A 22790-nucleotide genomic window follows, 5' to 3' on the forward strand; every position below is an offset into this window, starting at 1 on the left:
ATAGCATTTCATGGATATGAAGGATCTAACACAACCTTAACCTTACCTAAACAGGAACGGACTGCTTTTTTGCAGGCTCTTAAGAACAGCCTCTTTCTCAAGAAAGATAACGAACGAGAGGCAGCAGACATCTGTAGTAACCTCAATCAGGTTGCCTAAGCAGTATCATAATATGGATTGTCAGAAATCAGGGAAAAAAAGGTGAACAGATACTTTTAAGTATCTACTAATCCCATTTTTACAAATGTAAGATAAATGTAACCTGCAATCCCAAATGTCTCAATGATGATGAGGAGACCACGGGCTCACATCACATGAACCTTTCATGAGCATCCTTTATATGGATCTGTTTGAACCCATCATCCAGCAGGGTGACAAATGAAGTTATAGTCCAATATTTTGAAGTCAAAACTCATTCCCAAGCAACTGAATGGCCATACATATTCATAGTATTATGCCTAAAATCCAGAAAAATATGTTGTAAGGAATACAGATTTTGTTTATCTCATCCGTTGCTCGACGCTAGCCCAGCATACTAGTTGTACAATGCATCTTTTGATACAAATAAAACTCGTATATTCGGTTATGTGAGATGAAGTCAATCCAGCAAACTAGTTGTAAAGTGCATCTTTAGATACAAATAAACTCGTTTATTCGTTTATGTGAGCTGAAGTCAAACAATGCAGAACCTAAGTTGCCTTATAGTAACTAAGATGAGACTCGAGACCAGAACTTATTGCCTCACAGTAAATAAGATGAGAATCAAGGACAACTTATTGCGTCACAGTAAATAAGACAGAGACTCGAGGTCAGGACTTACTATCATTCCTCATACTGTCATACAACATGGATCACAATCGATGGGAAGCCTGGAGGGATCATATGTTGGACAAGTAAAGAAGCCAGAACATACTTTAAGAAAACTATTAAACATGGCGGGATATAAGTGGAGAGATGCACTGGAGTCCATGCCACTAACATCCCGGAACTATCTCTATTTGGCACCGAAATGTAAAATGTATCTTGCTTAAAGCTTTGAAGCAGTTAAACCTACGAGAAGAAAACTGCAGATTAGGCTAAATCACAAAACCTGTAAATCAACAAAATTTATAAATTTCAAATTCTAATTTGTACCTAAGGCCTTTGCATTTACAATGCTTGGACAAGCAGCTGGTGGTGGGGAGTTCTCATTAAGAAATAGTTCTACTCGGTTTGAATCTGACCAAACTGGGTATCCTTTAATTTTCCCCTGTAATAAACACATAAAGAGTGTTTTACTTCAGTAAATCAACAAAGCAAATCATAAAGTGACAATTGAGTTCCAACAGTCAAACTTGAGTAGAGTGTCCAATTGATGGTTGTAAAATACCAGAACATTCAGAGCAGCCAGTGTTGCCATCCCTTCACGAGTCCACTACAAGAACCAAAAAAGGAAATGATTATATTCATAATTGAGCCAGCACATAAAGGACTTCACATATACATGGTGAGTATCAGTACAATGATAGATAGATATGCATGTAACTGCCCTGTTCGAAGTCAAGATGCATTTGATTAATGATATGGCTCAGATATAGAAAAAGAATGTCTGTGGGTGTTCTAATCTGCGAAAATATTGTAGGATCTCTTCTTACCTTGGAAGCAGATGCAATATGAGGTACTACAATAGCGTTTTTCATATCAGCAAGTCCAGGTTTCATGAAAGGCTCATCCTGTTGAAAAGACCATGAACGATAAGGGATTGAGGAAAGGTAAAAACATGAAAGTTGACTTGAAACAATGATCCAAACTCATGGACATGGAGATCACCTCATAGACATCAAGACCAACTCTAAACATGGGGTTCTCTTTCAGATGCTCAACCAGAGCCACTTCATCAATCACAGGGCCCCTACTACAGTTCACAAGGATCGCTTCCTGTAAAGAAAATTGTTTCTCTCAATTCATGTTGCTCGTATTTCCTTAGTTGAATTATAGAAAGAAAAAAAAAAAAGGAATCTGTATAGATAACTCACCTTTTTCATCATTGAAAGCCTCTCTTTGTTGATCAGATGGTATGTAGTTTTGTCCAACACAGGATGAAGACTTATCTGTAAAGAGCATCAACAGAATCATTTCACTAAAACCAAATTATCTGATTTTAGAATATTGTAAGAACCACAGTAGTGCGAATTGGACACTTTGACAATCTTAATTTGTAAATGTGCATTGATTGATGATCTAATATACATCTTGAATACTTGTTAACGCTTTAAATGTCACAGTCAAGCACAAGATATTAGACCTCACCAAATCGGCCTCATGGAGCACCTCTTCCATTGTAGCTGCTCTTTTCCAAGTGACAGGTTGTTCACCATTTGATTTCAGGAATTCTCCATAAGCTGCAGAAGAGAAGCAAGTAAGCACCACCCAAGGTATATTAGGAAACAAGTACATCTTAACCTTCATACCTGTAACAAACTTTTCTAGCCGAGTTGCTTGGTATAGATCATAGTAAATGAGGTTCATTTTGAACCCCTCTATCTGTCAAGAAAATCATAATGTTTAAAGAGATCATCTTTAACAAGCGATACAAAAGCAACAAAACAGGCTGAAAATTATATTTGGGTAAAGAGATGGAAATCCCAGCCATTTAAAAATCAAAATGTCTGTTAAAACAGAAGAAAATTTTCTGAGAATTCAGAGGACAGATTTAAATTTTTTTCCTTTGGTATATCAAATACAGGTGAAAGGTTGCAAACCAATTTAAAATACCAAATTTTATTTTGAAGGACTAACATTAATCATTCACTTTAGAGATTACCATCATTCTAGCATATGCAGATCCAATACGACCAGCTCCTATGACCCCCACGGTCTGCCCCTTAAGTAAGTTCCCCACAAACCTATCAAGAAAGGATCAAGGACTAAAATCATAGACTGGTACTTATAATCTGTGTTTAGTAAATCTTTTCACCCAACGATCCAGTGTAGAAGAATATGTGATCATACAGATGAGGAAGCCATCCATCATATAAACCAGCTCTCATGAACTCGTCTGCTTCAACTATTCTTCTAGCTGCTGCAAGAGAAAGTGCAGCAGCTAACTCTGCTGTTGTTTCTGTAAGTACTCCCTAACAAATAAACAGGGAATGATCTCAAAATTCAGATTTTTATTTCAATGTCAAGACTGCAAAGCAACATTAATCAAAAAGCTAATGCAATGTTTAATTTTCTAGCATCTTTCCACCAAAACATGCATGTGTAAGTGAATTAGTGAATATGTATGATAGAAGGTATATGCTGATTTATGATCATAAGAAACTGGTGATCATATCTATGCAGTACACAAACATAGCAAATAATTAAGAAAGAAGTACAAGTGAAAGACTTACAGGAGTGTTTCCAACGGCAACTCCAAACTTAGTAGCTGCATTAACGTCAACATTGTTGTATCCAACAGCCATGTTGCTGAAAGCTCTCCCTCCTGCTCTGCTCAATGCAGAAAACAACACCTCTCCCCAGTCTTCTGTCAGCTGAAACACAAAAATGAAATTAAATAACGACAATCGAAACCCAAAACCCGAAACCCTTGGCAATCAATGAAGAACTCAGAGAGAGAACTAAGAAAATTAACCTGCCCGATTACTCCGTCGCACTTATCCCCAATGAGAGCAATAATGTCCTCCACAGACAAGATGGTTTTTTTCTGGGTGCATATCTGAAAGTTGAGACAAGTGAAGATCAGTCGACAAACTATAAACCTCGGAAATAACAAGAACAGGAGAACTCATGGATGAATTGAAGAAGAAGAATAAAAAGTACTTCAACACGGCAATCTTGATCGGTTAAGAGACGAATCCATCGGGTACCAGGCATCGATTTGGTGCTAATGACTCGGTATTTCCCATTTGGGTTCCACACCTCGATTGAAAGGGGTTTCGCCATGGAAGCTTGCGATCGAGTTTGAAAGTTGAGAGTTCGAGAACTGAGAGAAGAAACCGAGAACAGAGCTTTTTTGAGACTTTCTCTCTGTTTCATACAATCGTTGAAGGTGCGATGTGATATACTTCGGGCTATCATATAAAATGACATTGCGAGTTCCAAATGCAGCTGATTAGCCTGATCGAGTGGACCTCGGGAGATTTAGGGGAAAATGGTGTTAAAAACAGTAGAAAAAGCAATCTAATAGGTTAGGTCGCGGACACTGAATAATAGTTTTCTTGTTTATCAAATATGAACCACGAAAGATGGTGACTGCATGAAGGACGAAGAATAGGAAAGCAACAGCGGTATTTGGACCTCTCGTTCGCTTGAACAGATAAAACGAAGAAGATAAAAGACGATAGAGGAAGGCAGGCCTCGAGGAGGAAGTAGGAACCAACCTCTCGCTCTCGCCTCTTTGTTCCTCAACATGGTCTGTCGTTTTTCTCAAAAATAACATTTGAGGCAATTCGTTTGTTCGGTTTTCACTTTTCATTGCGGTGGAAAGTGGTGATCAATTTCAAGGATTCAGAACACGGAATCGGAAATTGGATCAGAAAAAGTCGAAATCGGTCTCCAAAAGCCCTAGAATCGGCTGACGGAAAAAAAAATCATTTGTAGTGTCCTAATCTAGCGGTGAACTCTAATGGGCATGAGAGCTTGACACATGGAAGATGCGACATTTAATGGTGCCGAATTTGAGAAGAAAGAAAAAAAAAACTCCCTTGCATCGAGTTCGCACCGTTGGATGAAGTTTCTTTCACATGTCAAGCTGTCAAACCACACTATAATGCACCATTAGATATCCGCATTGCAGAGGATTTTAATCCTTAAATCGGATAACTCTACAATTGTAGGAGTTTTGGACCAAGAATGTATAATGTCGAAAGGGCTGAGATCAGGATTGATCATGGTCTATTCTAATTCAACCGGTCCAATTCCAATTTTTTGAAACGAAACCTCCAGACAGTTAGGCCCTGTTTATTTAGAGGGGAAGGTTGAGTGGGATTGTTAGAAAGATGGGACCCCAATGTTGATGGGGTTTTATTGTGGTAGAAATGTTGAGGTAAAATTATTTTTCCCATGATAGTAACTAAAAATCCCTCCAATTTGGTGATATTTTGAAATGCCACATCAATATTTTCCTACCACCCCACCTAAGTCCCTCTAAACAAATGGGGTGCTAGTATTGAAATATTCTCTAGAGACTGAAGTTTTTAATAGAAATAAAACTGAGTCTGTTACAGTTGTTAGTTAGTTTGTTAATTTTTCTGTTTCTGACATCATAGTCCACATGGTCCCCTCATGTCCACGTGTAAGCACAATATGTAACTTAAGCTATTGCTGTTTCTAAATAAATGAAAGCAGTTTGTCTTCTCATGCTCAATGTGAGAAACATTCCCAAAATCTCTGTATCTTCTCATTTCCTCTGTATTTTCTCATTTTTTGTTATGGTATCAGAGCTTCAAGAGTGAACTTCTCTCGCACAACAATGGTGATTTCATCTTCTTCAATGATCGGTTATGATCTTCTGAAGTCTTTCTAAGTGCAGATCTACAGAATGTTAGGGTAACTCTACAGATCAATTTCTCCTTTCTTGAGTCTTTCTCGATCTGTTTTTCTTTAAAGATCTTAAATCTTTTTGTTTAGATCTTGAATCTTTCTCCATCTTTTCCTCTACGATTGTTTTACTGTAAGTCTAAGCAATCATGTCTACTGGTACAAACAACTCTGAATCTGTTATGTACGCTTATCCTTGCACCCTCAATGTTGCAAACTTTGTAACTCTTAAACTCAATCAGAACAATTTTCTCCTGTGGGAGACTCAAATTTTGTCTCTGATAGAAAGTCAGGATCTCCTTGGCTTTGTTACTGGGGATCTTCTCATACCAGATCGAGAGACAATCGATTCCTCCGGTAACTCAACACCAAATCCAGCCTATATGGCCTGGATTCGAACTGACCGATTGGTTAAAGCCTGGATCACTGGAACATTATCTGAAGATGTTCTCGGTTTGGCCGTTGGAATTCGGACTTCAGCTGTAGCTATGGAAGACACTTTCTCTGACTTTTTCTCAAGCATCCGAGGCTCGAGAATTTGAGCTCCTCTCTAAGCTGCATTTTCTCAAGAAAACCGATGCAAAGTCTCTATCTGAATATCTTGTGGAATTCAAGAACATCTGTGATCAGCTCAATGCAATCGGCAAACCTGTGCTAGATCGAAGAAAGTGTTTTCTCTACTTACCAATCTTGGACCGCTTATGAGACTTTTGCTACGACTATGCTAAAGCCACCGGTGCCTTGTTATGCCGACTTGATTCCTCTTACGTTAAGTCATGACTTGCGCAATCGTAATCATCAACGATACAATGACGAATTCACACATGGCTTACTATGGTGACCACAACAAGAAGCCTAAACAAGACAGAACTCCTTTACCTCTCATGGTAGAGGTTTTGTTCAATACAGCCAGCGTCAACCACAAGGCAACAGTCAATGGCCAAAGAAGATTGATACAGATTCTGGTCAGACTCAGCAGAAAGCTTCTGGCCAGACTCAATTCAAGTCACAGTTCAACCAAACCACTGACAAACAGAGTTCCTTTCCAAATCAGCGCCAAAATCCGTCTTACGGTTCTCAGAACAAGTATGTTGGCTCACCGATTAGGTGCCAAATCTGTTACAAATATGGACATGGAGCTCTGAAGTGTTGGAGTAGGTTTGATAATAACTTCCAAGCTAGAGATGTTCCATCTGCCCTGGCTGCGATGCACATAGCTGATGCACAGGACTCAGCATGGTTCCCAGATACCGGAGCTACAGCTCATATGACTGATACAGCAGGTAACCTTAAAAATCTCATCCCTTATAATGGTTCACATACTGTAATGGTTGGGGATGGTACTCAATTACCAATCACACATGTTGGTGAAGGAGAAATTGTGCAAGGTAACACAACTTTACGATTAAAGGATGTTCTACTTGTCCCCGCTATTCGTAAGAATCTACCGTCGTTTCACACTCACTAGGGATTTACCTTGTGCTTTTGAATTTAATGGTGCTGGTTTTGTGATAAAGGACCTACAGACAAGGAAGATATTGGCATCGGGGAGTAGACTTGGTGGACTGTATGCTTTTGATAATAAATCACAGCATGAAGCTTATTTTTCACATCGATTCAAATCAGCAACAGCAGATATATGGCATCAGCGTTTGGGGCATCCCCAAGGAAAAATTACAAAATTTCTTCAGAATAAAGGGGTCATTACTGTAACCCATAGCTTACAAGGTCTTTGTAGCAGCTGTCAACTTAGTAAGAGTGTTAAGTTGCCGTTCATTTCTTCTTTTACTCGTAGTACAGAGCCATTAGCTCGCATACACTGTGATCTTTGGGGTAATGCTCCAGTTACTAGTGTTCAAGGATTTCGATACTATGCTTTGTTTGTAGATGATTTCTCTCGGTATAGTTGGATTTACCCATTACGGCGCAAATCTGAGTTCTTTAAAGTGTTTGTTATGTTTCAAAAAATGGTTGAGCGACAATTTGAAAAGAAGATCAAGGTGTTTCAATCTGATGGTGGTGGTGAGTTTATGGATTCAGGGTTTATTGCACATCTCAATCAGGCTGGTATTATCCATCACATCTCTTGCCCAAAGACACCCGAGCAAAACAGCATTGCTGAGAGAAAACACCGGCATATTGTCGAGTTGGGTCTTGCGATGTTATATAATGCTTCCATTCCTCTTCGGTATTGGGTAGAGGCATTCTCCACTGCTGTTTTTCTTATAAATCGATTGCCTTCCTCTGTTATAGGTATGGATACTCCCCTGCATCTTTTATTTGCCAAGGAACCAGATTATACTGTGTTGAGAGTATTTGGAACTCAATGTTTTCCTTATTTGAGAGGTTATTGCCCAAACAAGTTTGCTCAGAGGTCACTCCCTTGCATTTTTCTGGGGTATAGTGATAGACACAAAGGCTATAGATGTCTTCATTATTCTACAGGGAAAGTCTACATTTCACGTCATGTTGTGTTCAATGAGAGTGTATTTCCGCTTCAAAGAGCTGCAATTCCAACTCCGACTTCTCCAGAACTTCCCACTGTCGACTTTAGTACCTTTGAGAGATGGATCCCTTCGGCCATTTCCTCACCAGCCTCTACAAAGTCTGTCCCTGATTCTACTACTATAGGTCCATGGTTCTCCAGTGTACACGGCCACATATATCCACCTATTTTGCCTCAACCTGAACCTATTTTACCTCAATCTGAACCTGTTTTACCTCAATCTGAACCTGTTTTACATCAACCTGAACCTATTTTACCTCAATCTGAACCTGTTTTACATCAACCTGAACCTACTTTACCTCAACCAGCTCCTCTTCTTGAGACACCTATTGCACAACAGTCCTCTTCTTCCTCTCATCATATGGTCACCAGGAGCAAACTGGGTGTTGTCAAACCAAACTCACGATATGCTCTTACCTCTGTGACCATTCCCACAGAACCACAATCTATCAAATCTGCCATGTGTCATGATGGTTGGCGTGCTGCAATGGTTGAGGAAATGGAGGCTCTAGCACATAATAATACTTGGACATTGGTTCCTCGAACCAAAGAAATGAATATTGTTGGGTGTCGGTGGATTTACAAGACCAAACTATGTGCTGACGGTAGCTTGGAACGCCTTAAGGCGCGTCTTGTTGCTAAAGGATACAATCAACAGGAAGGTACTGATTTTCTTGAGACCTTCAGCCCGGTTATTAAGCCTGGTTCCATCAGCTGATTCTCACCGTTGCTGATCCGATGTTGGCCTATACGGCAACTTGACGTCAAGAATGCTTTTCTTCATGGGTATCTCTCCACTCCGGTTTACATGAGTCAACCCCTTGGGTTTGAGGATGTTTCTCAGCCCACTGCCGTGTGTAAACTTCAACGAGCACTCTATGGTTTAAAACAAGCCCCACGGGCTTGGTTTGATCGCTCCAGCGGTTTTCTTTTGGAGTATGGCTTTTATTGTAGCGTGTCTGATCCGTCGTTATTTGTCTATCGGCATCACGGTCGCATCTTACTTCTCCTACTGTATGTGGATGACATTATCTTGACTGGGAATGAACCTTTGTTCTTGAATGAATTTATTTCAGCATTGGGTTCTACTTTTGCAATGAAGGATTTGGGTTTTCTGCATTATTTCCTTGGTATTGAGGTTTTGCACGATGACCACGGTCTTTTTCTCTCCCAATCAAAATATGCTGCTGATGTTCTTCGGCGAGCTAATATGACTGCTCTCAAGCCCATTTCTACTCCAATGAGTCTTTCTACATCATCCGACTCTGCCACAGATGTTTTGTTTTCTGATCCCACTTTGTATCGTAGTCTGGTGGGATCACTTCAATACCTCACTATGACCAGACCAGACTTGTCGTTTGCTGTGAATACCGTTTGTCAACATATGCATCATCCTACTCTCTCTCACTTCAGGATGGTGAAACACATACTTCGGTATGTCGGTGGTACTCGAATCATGGAATGCGTATCTTGCGGGATAGTTCCCTTGATCGCTCGCCTATTCGATTCGGATTGGGCTGGCTGCCCTCTCACTCGCCGCTCCACAACTGGGTTTTGTACTTTCTTAGGCTCTACATGTATTTCTTGGAGTGCTAAGAAGCAACCAACAGTTGCTCGTTCAAGTACTGAAGCCGAGTATAGGGCCATGGCTTCCACAGCTGCTGAGTTGACTTGGCTATCTTTTCTTCTTCGAGATATTGGTGTTTCTCAGTCCAAGCCTGCAACCATGTACTGTGACAATATCAGTGCCTTGCATTTAACGGTGAATCCTATTTTACATGCTCGGACTAAGCATATAGAGATCGATTACCATTTCGTTAGAGAGAAGGTGGCTCTTGGATCACTACTCACTCGGTTTATTCCCTCCTCACAGCAGTTAGCTGATGTTTTTACAAAGCCATTACCTCGGAGGGAGTTTTCTAGCATTTGTACCAAACTGGGCTTAGGTCCTAAACCTCTGCTCAGTTTGCGGGGGGATAATAGAAATAAAACTGAGTCTGTTACAGTTGTTAGTTAGTTTGTTAATTTTTCTGTTTCTGACATCATAGTCCACATGGTCCCCTCATGTCCACGTGTAAGCACAATATGTAACTTAAGCTATTGCTGTTTCTAAATAAATGAAAGCAGTTTGTCTTCTCATGCTCAATGTGAGAAACATTCCCAAAATCTCTGTATCTTCTCATTTCCTCTGTATTTTCTCATTTTTTGTTAGTTTTCAAAGTAATCAATTAGTTCGGATTTTTTTTCTTAATTCCTTTTAAAAGTTTATCACTTTTCACTTAATTCAACTCAGTCTAACTCTGGAACACCGTATAAAACTGTTGGAATAACCAATTCAAAATCTTAAAATTATTAGACGGAGCGAGCTTCGCCAAAGACATGCACAAACCAATGTAAAATTTTAACTCTATAACTCCCACCAAATTAGCAGACTTTTTCTTTCATCAATCCTTTATTTTTCTGCAAACCTTCTCAGGGCAAAAGAGAAGCCGAGAAGGTGCTGGTTGCAACGCTGCTATACCTGTTTGATTTAAATGAATGCTAATCTACCTAAAACGTTTACGAATCGAATGCACGCCCAAGCCCCAGCTAACCAAACGTGCCATACAAGCAAGGCAGATCGACCCAGCTAGCAATTTCACAAAACAGAATTTTGCCAATCGAGAGAGTAAGGTTCATAAAATTGTATCAGTCTCGTACCAGAGTGCAGCATAAGAGTATCGCACACCGCGTAAGAGCAATTCGTTTCATACCAAAGGTAATGGATGTCCAGAACACTATACTCTTATTTCCTTGGTGGATGTAAAGCTGCTGGAGAAGCTTGGTAGTTCCGAACTCCATTGAACTCACACCACTACTCTATATATATAAAGTATAAACCCAATGTAGTTGAGACAAGGTCGATGTAATCAAGACATGGATCAATCCATGTGCGTTAAATGAAGAATCCAAACAACCCTTCCATGTAAAGAATTTGACTATGATACATATGACATAATCTCAGCTGTCAGTGTAAAAAGATCTTTACATGGACAAATCATTGCATACAAGTCACCAAAGTACAAATTACAGGGAGCAATTCAACCAGCTATTACCTCTACAATAAGTATCAAAATGAATCTCTATTCTATAATTTACTACCTGAAACATTCTTTTTCATGCTCTAAATATCATTTTAGGATTCCATGTACTGAGATGGAGGTGGGCTCGTCTTTGTTTTTTCAGGGCCTGCAATTTGGTTCATATCAACAAATTATGATATGATTAATTAAAGTCTCTTTTTGCAACCACCCCACCAACTCCCCCATTGTAAGACGACTAGAGCTACAGAAATGATATTGAAAGACGCACATACCATAGGCACCACGGATCTCCACTTCTCGCCATTCTTGCACCAAGGCACAGCAGCAACACATCAAATGTGAGAGGAAGTCATCACAAATCCCCCCCTGTCAAGCCAAGAGTACAAAATAGCATCATCGAATGAAAGTAGGGTACATACATATTTTTCGATACTTTAAGAAGTTAACCCAACACAGAACACAGAAAACTAAAGGGAATTGGCTAAATTGATTAATGCCTCTTCATTCAAGTTTGACTGCCTACAGAGAAAGAAAAAGATAAAATGGAAAGATATTAAATCTAATTACAAATCTACTAAAAATGAAACTCTAAGAAAGGAAAACAACTATGCTAGAAAATTCTAGAGTAATGAATTGGGTTTTTGGGTGAAACCAAAACAATGGGTTGAGTGAGCTTTCCACGTGGCGGATCTGGTCAGCCCTGTCAACAATGCACATTAACATGACATGTAACCAAGGATCAGATGTACAGAGTTTGAGAACATATAATGTTGCCGAGAAATCAATACATATAGCCACCAGCTATCATTCGTAGAGATAATCTAAAAAAACCACACAATTTTTTTGTTTAAAACTTTAAAGTGATTAACTCTAGTATAGGCTGCTCGACAGGGGGTTCCTACCAAGCAAGCAACGGAGCTCAATAAAGGGCACGCAAGAGTAACCCTTCTCGTCTTATCGCAGAACACCGCCAGTGGTTGTTCCACGTACCCTTGAAAGCGCTGTAACAGATGCTGCACTGGACTGGAAGGGATGTTGTTGCACCCCGTGAGACAATCTCTTTTGAGCAGGACTCACAAGGAGAAAGCAGTACATGCCACCAAGAAGGGGCAATATATGGTGCAAGTAGAGTTGATTTGATTCAACTAATTAGGGTCCTAATGAGAAACATTGAAACCCTTCCCCCATTTCTTCCATCTACTCCTTTTTTTGTTGTTGTTTCTTCTGTGCATCTGTGCAGGTAAGCTGGGCTGAAAGCCCCTGACCTCAAGGTTGAGGTATGCCATATGTCAATCAACTGAACCAGCCAACAGATCAGTAGAGCTCACTACACATGGCAGACATGCCATGGAGGTCTCCACATTTGATGTACCCAACCTACTACCAACAAATCATCATAGGCATTACTCACTTTACTTTGGTTGGTTCAGCAATCTCTAATGAGCAAAAGAGAGAGAGAGCAAGGAAGAAGAAAGAAGAATCATAAACAAATGGAATTACCGTGATGTTGAGCATCTTGCGAAGCTTTCTCCGGACGCAGCAAGTATAGCAACAGCATGCCAGTACCAATGAATATGCCATAAGCTCATTACAGGCTTCTGCTGAGGCTGATGATCAACAAAGCCAGGCATTTCTCAGTATCAAATTCCAATTATATCTTTTTTTTTCCTCCAAAGAATAGCACTGATAAAATTTCATTGCACCTCAGATATTGATGTTGCAATTGGGATTAATAAATTTATTTCAATCATAAGTTATAGAAGGGAGTATCTATAGTCAGGAATTCAAGACAGAAAGAACACCGTAACCATCATTATTCCAATGGTCAGAATGACCAAATCGGTCCTTCGACATCATCATCATAATTGGATCAGATGACCAACAGCTAATAGGGTATTTTCCCACCTTGGCCCCTTGGATTGACCACCATTCCTTTGTTTGGATCATCCAATCCAAATGATCCATCCTACGATACTGATCCTTATAGCCTTGGGCAGGAATGGGTGTATGGTATCTGGGAGAAAGATCTGTTTGAAAGTTAAATATTAGGACGGCTCTTGGCTGGTATGGATCCACCAACTGGGTATGGGTAAATAGATATCAAACTGTAACAACTATACATGATTTCCAAGCAATGGAATTTAAAATTAGATGCATTCAGTATTTGTATCCAAAAATGAAACATTTAGCAACAAAAGTATGCACTTGAAGATAGCATATTAGAACTCTATCTGTAGAGTTAGAAGGGCATGGACTTTAAATAAAAACCCCATTTGTTTATGTCGCATGCATGTGCATTTTGGACAATCCAACGCACATTCCAATGCCTATATTCACGTCATGTCATGTTTAACATGGGAACTTCAGATAGAACGGAGGCAGGTATAGTGGACCCTTCTATGTATCATTCATTTACATCCTTCTAGAGCGAACAGAAAACAGTATTTCCTAACATTAACAAGGAATGCAATATCCATTTGTACATCAGCATTTCCAACTTTAATTTGGTAACATCATAACAAGGACTTCATATCAAACAAACTTCTTGGAAAAAAAACACTAGATTTTGTAGGAAGATAGTCGCAAATGCAAGAGCTGCATCATATAACCTATCAATCAAATTAAACATAATTGGAGAAGGGCAATCAATTGGAAATAAAGAGTCAAATGATCTAGAAAACCATCTAAATTAACTCACACATATGCCTGTTAGTGGCCACTGTAGCAATCTTAGAAAAGGTACCACAAGGGTAGAAGCATGTCTTCAGACCTGCAAAATAATCAAGACATAAATCTCCTCATGCAAAAATGATTGCAGATGGTAAGTTCAATGGTGGGAGTATATCTCCTCCAAGATGAGAATAAAAAAATTTCAGAGTAGCAGAAATCACTTAATTAAAAATTTCATTAGAAACCTAGGCTTTTCGCCCACGATGCAGAATGGGCTATATCCGCTTTGATACAAAAAGGTTAAAGTTCAATGTGACATGTCACGTCACAGCAAAATCATTGCCAAGCATATCTCATCAAGAATACCATTGTATATGATAACTCGAGATTGTCACTGGTTCAGCAAGTTAAAGGTGAAAGTGATGTAGACCATACCAGCCCAGTGTAGTTGTGGGATTCAACTGCTGTGAGAGGCAGCCTGGTCTGCTGATGTGGCAGGTTTTTGTTGGTTCAATGGAGCATCTCTATCAAACTCGTAGACGAGTTTTTTTCAAGCAGGGGGGAATTGATGCAGATAAGTCACCTAAAGGGCTTATTTTATTGAAAATAAGCTTCGGGTTGGGTTATGTATGTATTGGGCCTTTGATTTTATGTGCTTATTTTGTAATTGGCCAATTTAATGAGCCTAAAATATGGGTAGAAAGTAGGAAAACGGGATTTACTTCATTAGTTTAGTTAGTCCTGTTTTTGAGTCTGTTTTATATAATATTTCACTTTCCTAATCAATTTAGATTACCTTATTAGTTAAGGATTGGGTTAGGCCTTTCCTTTTTAGTGTCTAAGTCTATTTTTGAGTCTTTTATATAAGTTTGTAAGGGAAGCCAACATTGTACACGAATTTGAATAAATAGAAAAGTTGCTTATGCAATGTTGAAATCCTGAGATAGGATAGGTAAGAGGCCTAGAGTGAGATGCCCATTCCATTCCCCCATCCCCTTCCATCGGTTCTTGAATCCAAACCCAAATTTTGTTCAAATCGATCTCAAGAGTGCTACAAGCTGCTGAGATTTCTTTAAACTGATTGTCACATCAATTTCTTGAAGATTACGACATCAAGAACATTGCTACTTCAACAGGTTACAAATTTGTCGGTTTTTATTTGTTACTTCAACCAAGGAAATTGTTCCCTCATTTGAGTTCCCATTGTTCTGTTGGTTCCCTCATATGATTTCTTGTTTATTGGAGGGTTTTCTATTTGATCCTGCCTGGGATTAGACCTATTCTGGTTCTAGTCTTACATTAGAAAGGGTATAAGTTACTGTAACAGGATATCCAACTCCATGCAAAAACAAACATATTCCATAGTAACACCCCCCCCCCCCCCCAAAAAAAAAAAAAAAAAGAAGGGAAAGAAACCCAACATATTCCATGCTCAAAAATTAGAAACTGTAGTTTATATGAATAGCTGTAATGAACACTCCCTTCCTCCATTCATCAAGGTAGACAGACAATACCATATGCAGTGTGTTTTCCTAAGGATTGAAAGGAAAGTAAAAGGTGTCTCAAGGAGAAGTCAGCCTTAGGTACAACCTCAATCTCAAGTGTAGATCAACACAAAGCCCTGTTGAGGACATCAGAGTCATTCATTATGGGTTCTAGGAAAAGATCCATGATCAGTCTTCGGGTCATTTTCTCAAAAGTAGTTATCCTTGCATGTTGCGAATTAGGATCTCCCATGAACAATAGAATTCCAAGCTGAGCATGGAACAAGGATTATCATAAATACCATAGGCTTGGTTACAGTGTCACACTCAAATATTGCTGCTTCTCCACTTCGTGATTTCATTGATCCAACACCATACCATGCTCTTCTCTTTTCTTGAGGACTCAATGCATTTAGTCCTCTAGAAAAGGATAATGAAATGTATGGGAATAATACCACATCAACTAACTCTAGGGCATTGGATGACTTCATACACCAATTGGCCCTCCACCTAATAGCTTAAGCTTTTGGGTTGATATCTCTATATGGTATTAGAGCCATAAAGTTCTAACCCTTGATAATCCATAGAATTCCCTCCTTCCCTCCCTCCCTCCTGGTTACCCAGGGTTTACTGTGGGCACATTTATTGGTACCCTAAAGGTGTATCCTTCCCAATCCACAAACCATTCCACCCAACGGTCAGAATTTCTTTGAATACAACTACTACTCAGCCTTATCCCAACTAAATGGGGCCGACTACATGGATCCTTACCCTCCAATCAGCTTTATTCAAGGTCATACTTTATACAAGACCTAAGCTATGCATGTCTTTCCTCAACACTTCTCCCAGAGTTATTTTAGGTCCGCTCCTAGCTCTTTTAGCTCCTTCAATCTAAATCAAATCACTCCTCCGTACTAGAACATCTAAAGGCCTCCGCTGAACATGGTTATGCCACCTCAAACAACTTTCTCGTAGCTTATCATGTATCAGAGCTACTCCCAAATCAGCTCTAATTTGATCATTCATTACTTTATCCTTCCTAGTTTTGCCACGCATCCACTCAACATCCTCATCTCAGCTACACTGAGTTTATCTATACAATGCTTCTTAATTGCCCAACATTCCACATCATATATATGACTGACCTATAGAATTGTCCATGTTTTAAAAGAATACATCGATCACACAACACTCTGGACGCACCTCTCCACTTCAACCATCCTATTTTAATTCTCTGTGAAAGATCATCCTCTATATCACCTTCTTTATTTATGCTTGAGCCCAGATACCTAAAATAATCACTTTGTGGAATCTCCCTCTCATTAATTTTCACATCATTATCCGTCCTACTGTAAATAGAGTTACACGCCATATACTTTATTTTCGTTCTACTAATATTAAAACATTCTGAGTCCAAGGTTAATCTCTAGAACTCCAACTTGGCGTTAATCGCTGCTTTTGTATCATCCACCAAAATAATATCACCAGCAAAAAGCATACACCAAGGAACCTGATCTTGAATGTCTCTGGTTAACTTCATTCGAGACCTGAGCAAAACTCAGATTGGAGAAGAATATGGTCCTTGGGTTCACTTCATTAGAACTATGCTCCTATTTATTTTTATCTAGAACTGCTCATGGGCTCTTTTACCTTGGAAAATCATACAGTTAGCATGGCAATTTGAATGATCCATATTGGATCAGTTAAACATTCCATTAGGGAGCCCGGTCTTGACTCTTCTGTGTAGTATACCATCAATATGATGCAGGGCTTTGCACTTTACATTGATGAACATCAATCTAGGTGAACTAGATATTAAGCGGAAAAAGAGTACATACATCATGTGCATGGCATGGGGTCGAAGATACACAATTTACATTTATGAATAACACTAAAAAAGGAGAACCAGGGATTAAGGGTAAAAGAGAACATACACAAAGATGGTTCTGAACAACAGCCCAATAAATCTGAATGCCACTCTTCATGTTGATGGGGTCCTCTATTTGACAGCAGATCACGTCCTGATGAAACCGAAGAAGTGTTTCTGAACAAAATTATCATTGTATCAGTAACCAACCACAAAAAAATATAGATTTTATTATATTATAAAAAATTCTATTGTAAATAAAAAAGAAGAAGAATAATTTAAGGCAACACAAATTATAAGAAAAAATGGGACATAAAGGATTTTGTCAAGTTTAAGAGCAATAACTATAGAAGTCAAATTAATATCAGGAAGAACATGGGACAATAGATCTATAAGGCATAAGAAATTAGTTGTGACCTTAGTTACCAAAGAGCGAAGGAAAGCCTAAGGTATCAGACCTCTCTGGTCACCTAGGTGTTGGCCTGATGCAAATGCAAACGCCAAGCAACTAAGCCAACCTGAACTGGTCTAAACTATTTAATGTACAACATCATTAAATATATGGTTGTGCTAGTCCCAGTCACTGTCAGACACAAATGTCCTACCTGAACGTTCCCCATGGGATCAGCCACTTCGGCAAACCCGTAAATAAGGGAGTGGGAAAACTCAAATTTTTTTTTTTTAACTCTTAAATAGCACAATCAGACCATGTGTCTGACACTGACTGTAAGTTGAGCATTTTCATTTAATATATCTAAACTAATTCGTTGTTAATACTATAATATACACAGCATATGCTATATGACCCAGATAAAGAAAATAAAAATAGAAAAAAGAAAAATGGTACTTCTAGGTTATATATTAGACAGAAGTTCAAATAAACTTTCAGTTATGAATATCATGTTACAATCTCAAAATATTGTTGAGCAAACAAGACTCTACAAATATGCTCCATTGTAATTTGGTTTTACATTTTATTAACTCTGCTATGATATAATTAGTTACTTCATTTGGAAAAGCTAATGATGCCTATATTCGATAAGGTATGGCTGCAGTCATTGAGAGCAGGGGCACAAATCAGCAATTCACAAAGCCCAGGACATGTCTAGGCAAGTACCTGGGTTTGTTTCTTGGTTAGAAAAGCAGTATAATAACTATCTAAGTGTAAAAACTATGACTGAATGGGCAACCCACTCCCTGGCTCCCAGACCTTTGCTTTTCAGTCTTTATCAATATGTATTTGGACAAATGTAGTCCCCTGCAGCATATACATGGTAATTTACTAGTGGGACTGCCAGGTATTCCACATTTTATACATCAAAAGCTAGTGTTTATTTGACACTGCCACAAGATCCCTATACATGATAACATTGAGCTTTTTAAGTTGCACAACCTAAATAATAATGCCAACATTAACACCAACAACAGAAGGAAACTGAGAATCATAATTGCTATCAGAAACTCAAACTCCACATCTGCAAGTTGAATCAGAAAACGTTTTGCCTTCAGTTAACCTACATAAGTCTACCAAAAAGTCAAATATGTCATGCAAGAACATTCCAAGAACTAAAATTCACATATGAGGTTCTCAACTTTCAGAAGCATGCTTCACCATAACTAAAGGAAAATAAACCTTGAGGTAATTCGAGTATCATTTCCTGTGTAATAGTTTTCTTCAAAGGAATGTCCTTCATCACCATTGGTATCTGAATAATTTGTCTCCACTTTCTTGGAACTTTTGACGGGTGAATCTTTCTCTGGTATAGAAATTCCAGCAGTTTGTGTAACTTCTATCAAATGTTGAATTACTTCACATTGTCCAACATCCATGTCTGCTTGTGATCGCTGTAATTCTAATTGGAGCTTCTCATTCTCTTTCTGGAGTGCTTCACCAAAAGCCAAGTTTGGATATGAACAAGAGAGAGTCTTCTTCAGCACCCTGGTGTCATTTTCCCGTCTTAGAATAGCATCCTGCATTTTTCTCTCTTCTTCATCCAGAGTGTATTCACGCTGATCCCTTTCAATATCTTCCAGTCTTTCCTGGCATTTAGATAGAAAATCGATCAACATAAATCAGAAAAATCAAGATTGTGGAAGTAATCAAGAGGAATGCAAATAAAGTTGATAAATCATCCGAGTTTGAATGACTACAATTACGAGGAGAGATCTGCCCTGGTTTGGCATCTACCAGAGAAAATCAAGTGATAAGTACTTGTCTAAATGACAAAAGGGGAAAGAGTTTAATCTTTGAATCACCAATTCGTCCATCTCTATTTTGCGCCCAGGTTTTGGCTATATTCCCCCTAGATCTTTATTATCCAAAGGCATCAAGCCAGTAGGGATTTTTAGAAGAGCAGACACGGTGGTATTAAGTTCACACGGCTACATTCACCCAAAAAAAAAAAAAAGTTCACATGGCTACAATCCAGAGCAATGGGGACGAAAGGAACAAGGCTGTTTCATTACCCCTTTTCTCACATGATCTTTTATCAGAGTTAGCTTTTCTACAGACTTCCATTAGATGTTGGATCATTCTTTGCAATTGGATCATCACTCTTGTCCTAAACAAATGTGAACACGATCGAAGTGAACCTGATGGCTGTTACATCATGCACCCTAGTGCCCCCTCCCAAACAATCTTTTCCCAAACCAAACAAAAAATTGACAGCACCCTGATCCATCTGGCAGTTGGAGTTGGTTTAAGATATCAGATAGTTAATGTTCAGTTTGCATATTTCAGTATAGGTGGCAAAAAGGAGATCTTATGAGGAATAATTTTAGTTTTGAGAGCTTAGTACTGGAATAAAAGGTTATTCCATCATTAGTAATTGGCTGGCTGAGGTTCAAGAAGTTGATCTTCAGAAGTATAGAAGAAGTAGACAACATATATATTATCAACACCAACAAAGATATGTTGAATCAATTTACACTGGCCAGATTTGACAATGAAAAAGTCAAGCTGTTAATTAAAACCAGTATCAAGAAGAAAGCTGCCAAGCTGCCCTTGGAAAAGGCGAAAACAGAACGTTATACCTAATGCAAAGGAAACCGGCACTGTGTTGTATATTGTGTGGGGGGAGGGGGGGGGGGGGGAAGAATACCTTGAACCTAGCATTATCCACAAGGGTGATGAGGGGAACGATCCGCAAGTACCGATCAATCTCAGTCTGAGCCTTCCTGAATTGATACACAATGTTCCATCCCATGGCCAACAGATATAGATAGCTCCTGTCCTGGCAGCTATTCACCAGAATGTAAGACCTTCGCAGGGCATCCTCAAGCTGCTCCAATGGCTCACGGGTTTCGGGATACTTCTTCAGCTCCGAGATTTTAAGCTGCTCTAGTAAGTTGCCGATCAACTTCAAATGCTGAGCAAATTGCCTGCAGTTCTTCTTATGCATTCTGGCTGTGCTTGCAGCCCTCACAATCATGCCAATTAATTTCACGGCATCCAAGCCTGTGAGCTGTGCTACAGTAGCAATCTGCCCGAGCTGATCCCAAGTGGACGCCATCTTCACCTTAATACTAAGTTAAATCCTGCACATACTAAAACCTACTGTAGTGGTTCTCGCGACTTTAAAGCCAACTTCTATCACCGGCAAATCCAACTAATGACTCGAAGAAACGAATCTACAGGGCAGAAAAATGTGATTACAATAATAATTACTCCACCAAATAGATAATCGTTCCCGACCAAAGTCTGGCTGATGGTGTTTCTGCAAGAGAAATATCGTCGAATAATCTCAACCACACAAAATATTTTCTCGGCGATTCTCAAACAAGGAGACGCAATTCATGAATATCACGGGCGAAGAAGCAGAGCTTCGATCTTCCATCAGTCATTTTCAGCAACATTCCATAAGAGCAGGTATCACGAGCGAAGAAGCAGAGAGCTCAGCAAGGACCAAACACAATGCTATCCGAGTCATAAAACTAGAGAAGCTAGACACCCCGAAATTAGAGATATCAAAACATCTCCAAGCTCAAGCTTTAGCTGGATCAAACACTCCTTCTCAGAGATCCTAGCAGAAGTGGCATTTCCCTGTTAATTCTTCAACAGGACTGGTCGAGAAGCGTCCATCATTCTTTGTCACCTGCAACGAAATTCAGCAATGAAGCCGACAAAATCTCAACATTTGTGGAATACGCTTCTTCTTTGATTTCCATATAAAATTAAAAAGTTCAAAGAAAGAAATATATTGTCTTCTGCGAGAAGAAAGGATAAATCCAAAAAAGACTCTGAGTAAAGAACAAAAAATTATCCAAAACTTAAATCGTTTGCTGAAAATCGTTTCATTTGGTTCCATTTCACAAAATTTCTGAGGAAAGAAAGAAAATTTACCGAAACTCAAATCGTTTCATTTGGTTCCATTGCACGTAATTTTCCGCATTCCTAGGGAAAAAATGCTCTCTGGGTCAAACTGCTCAAACTTTTTGTGAAAGAATTCAAAAATAAGAAATAGATAAAAGCAGTGGTTGAAGTAGTTTTTATTGATAATGCAGTGGTTGAAGTAGTTGAAAACCTCAAAAAGCATTCAAAGACGGTGAGACAAAACCAGGAAGAAAGATCGGTGGGGTAAAGATGAACAGATTCGTGAAGATTTCACGTTCTGCAAGACAAACCTTTTTCTTCTTTTGACAGGTATTTTATTTATCTGTCTTCTTCTCCCGGCAAGTCAGCAGCGTCTTTTCTTCTCCATTGTTTTTTATGTTCGAAACGTCAGTCGGTAACAAAGAGAGTTCTGATTTCTGTCACCTGCAGGCATTGCTTTGCGCAAAAGAACTTCTGGGGAGGAAGAGAGAGAGAGAGAGTTCTCTAGGGTTTCAGGAGAGATTTTGGACGGTTCTTGCAAGCTGGATCGCTCTATCTCTCTCAGTTCAGCAACGTGTAGTTTTCCTCTGTTCAGTTGCAGAAATTATTTTGCTGTAAGGAGTTGAAGTACAAAAACTATGCCAGATAATCCACTAGGCCAGTACTAAGAAGTGGAGACTGCAAATAGTAGATAACCCTCACCCTTTCAACTTATTTACGAAAACAACCCCGATCTTCACGGAGGAATCGAGGATTAAAATTCCTAAACTGGAATTTTAATTGCGACTTTTTGAAATAAGGTGGTCAATAAACGGTGGAAAATTGTCTTTTTAACGTCGTAAATGGCAGGGTTAGTTTTGTCATTCCAGTGGGATGATGTGGTCCACTCTAGACTGCAGAGGCTTTAAAAGTCGTTAGCTTCCTTTACCGTCAAGGCTTAAGAATCAAACTAATATGGAACCCCATAAATTTCACTATAATTACGAATCTGCCTCCATGGCAGTATAATTATTCTCTATTCCCAAAGTACTCCTTTGGGGTAGGTAAATTGATTTTTTGACAGATTATTTACGCAAGGGTAATTATGAGAAGAGATGGGCCATGCTCCAGTAGTTCGACAACTGGACTGGACCAAACTTACAGTACGGAGAAAAACAGAAAAGCTAATCTGCCCCATCAACCCATGCAACGTATCGGCAACCTTTTTCTCAGACCTCATAGAATCCTTTTATTTGAGACTGAGAGCTTAAGACTTAAGAGTGGGCCCTCTTTTGAGGAACTGTTTTTGCCGTTAAAATAGAATCGGATTAGGATCGAAGATGAAAAGGTATCAACATCACATGAG

The 22790-nt window shown here is 39.1% G+C and overlaps 2 protein-coding genes and 1 long non-coding RNA gene across 3 annotated transcripts; all 3 read right to left on the reverse strand.

Annotated features, from left to right (window-relative positions):
- Positions 1–266: 266 nt before the first annotated feature.
- Positions 267–698, reverse strand: LOC122661065. Its single transcript, XR_006332821.1, has 2 exons — positions 647–698; positions 267–570 (listed from the first exon to the last, which is right to left on the reverse strand). It is a non-coding gene; the product is annotated as an uncharacterized LOC122661065 (long non-coding RNA).
- Positions 699–857: 159 nt separating this feature from the next.
- On the reverse strand, positions 858–3989 carry LOC122661063 (glycerate dehydrogenase-like). The gene is made up of 13 exons (XM_043856377.1): positions 3805–3989; positions 3617–3700; positions 3375–3515; positions 2992–3113; positions 2804–2885; positions 2451–2523; positions 2290–2381; positions 2016–2090; positions 1810–1917; positions 1635–1712; positions 1370–1414; positions 1135–1249; positions 858–1050 (listed from the first exon to the last, which is right to left on the reverse strand). The coding sequence occupies exons 1-13, from the start codon at positions 3925–3927 to the stop codon at positions 1028–1030; spliced, it is 1161 nt and encodes a 386-aa protein (XP_043712312.1). The 5' UTR covers positions 3928–3989; the 3' UTR covers positions 858–1027.
- Positions 3990–10974: 6985 nt separating this feature from the next.
- Positions 10975–20828, reverse strand: LOC122661064 (protein MID1-COMPLEMENTING ACTIVITY 1-like). The gene is made up of 7 exons (XM_043856378.1): positions 20235–20828; positions 18767–19173; positions 17201–17310; positions 13811–13882; positions 12613–12719; positions 11385–11478; positions 10975–11257 (listed from the first exon to the last, which is right to left on the reverse strand). The coding sequence occupies exons 1-7, from the start codon at positions 20643–20645 to the stop codon at positions 11205–11207; spliced, it is 1254 nt and encodes a 417-aa protein (XP_043712313.1). The 5' UTR covers positions 20646–20828; the 3' UTR covers positions 10975–11204.
- Positions 20829–22790: the final 1962 nt, after the last annotated feature.

This window comes from Telopea speciosissima, chromosome 5 (assembly GCF_018873765.1).
Source record: "Telopea speciosissima isolate NSW1024214 ecotype Mountain lineage chromosome 5, Tspe_v1, whole genome shotgun sequence".
Classification (NCBI taxonomy): domain Eukaryota; kingdom Viridiplantae; phylum Streptophyta; class Magnoliopsida; order Proteales; family Proteaceae; genus Telopea; species Telopea speciosissima.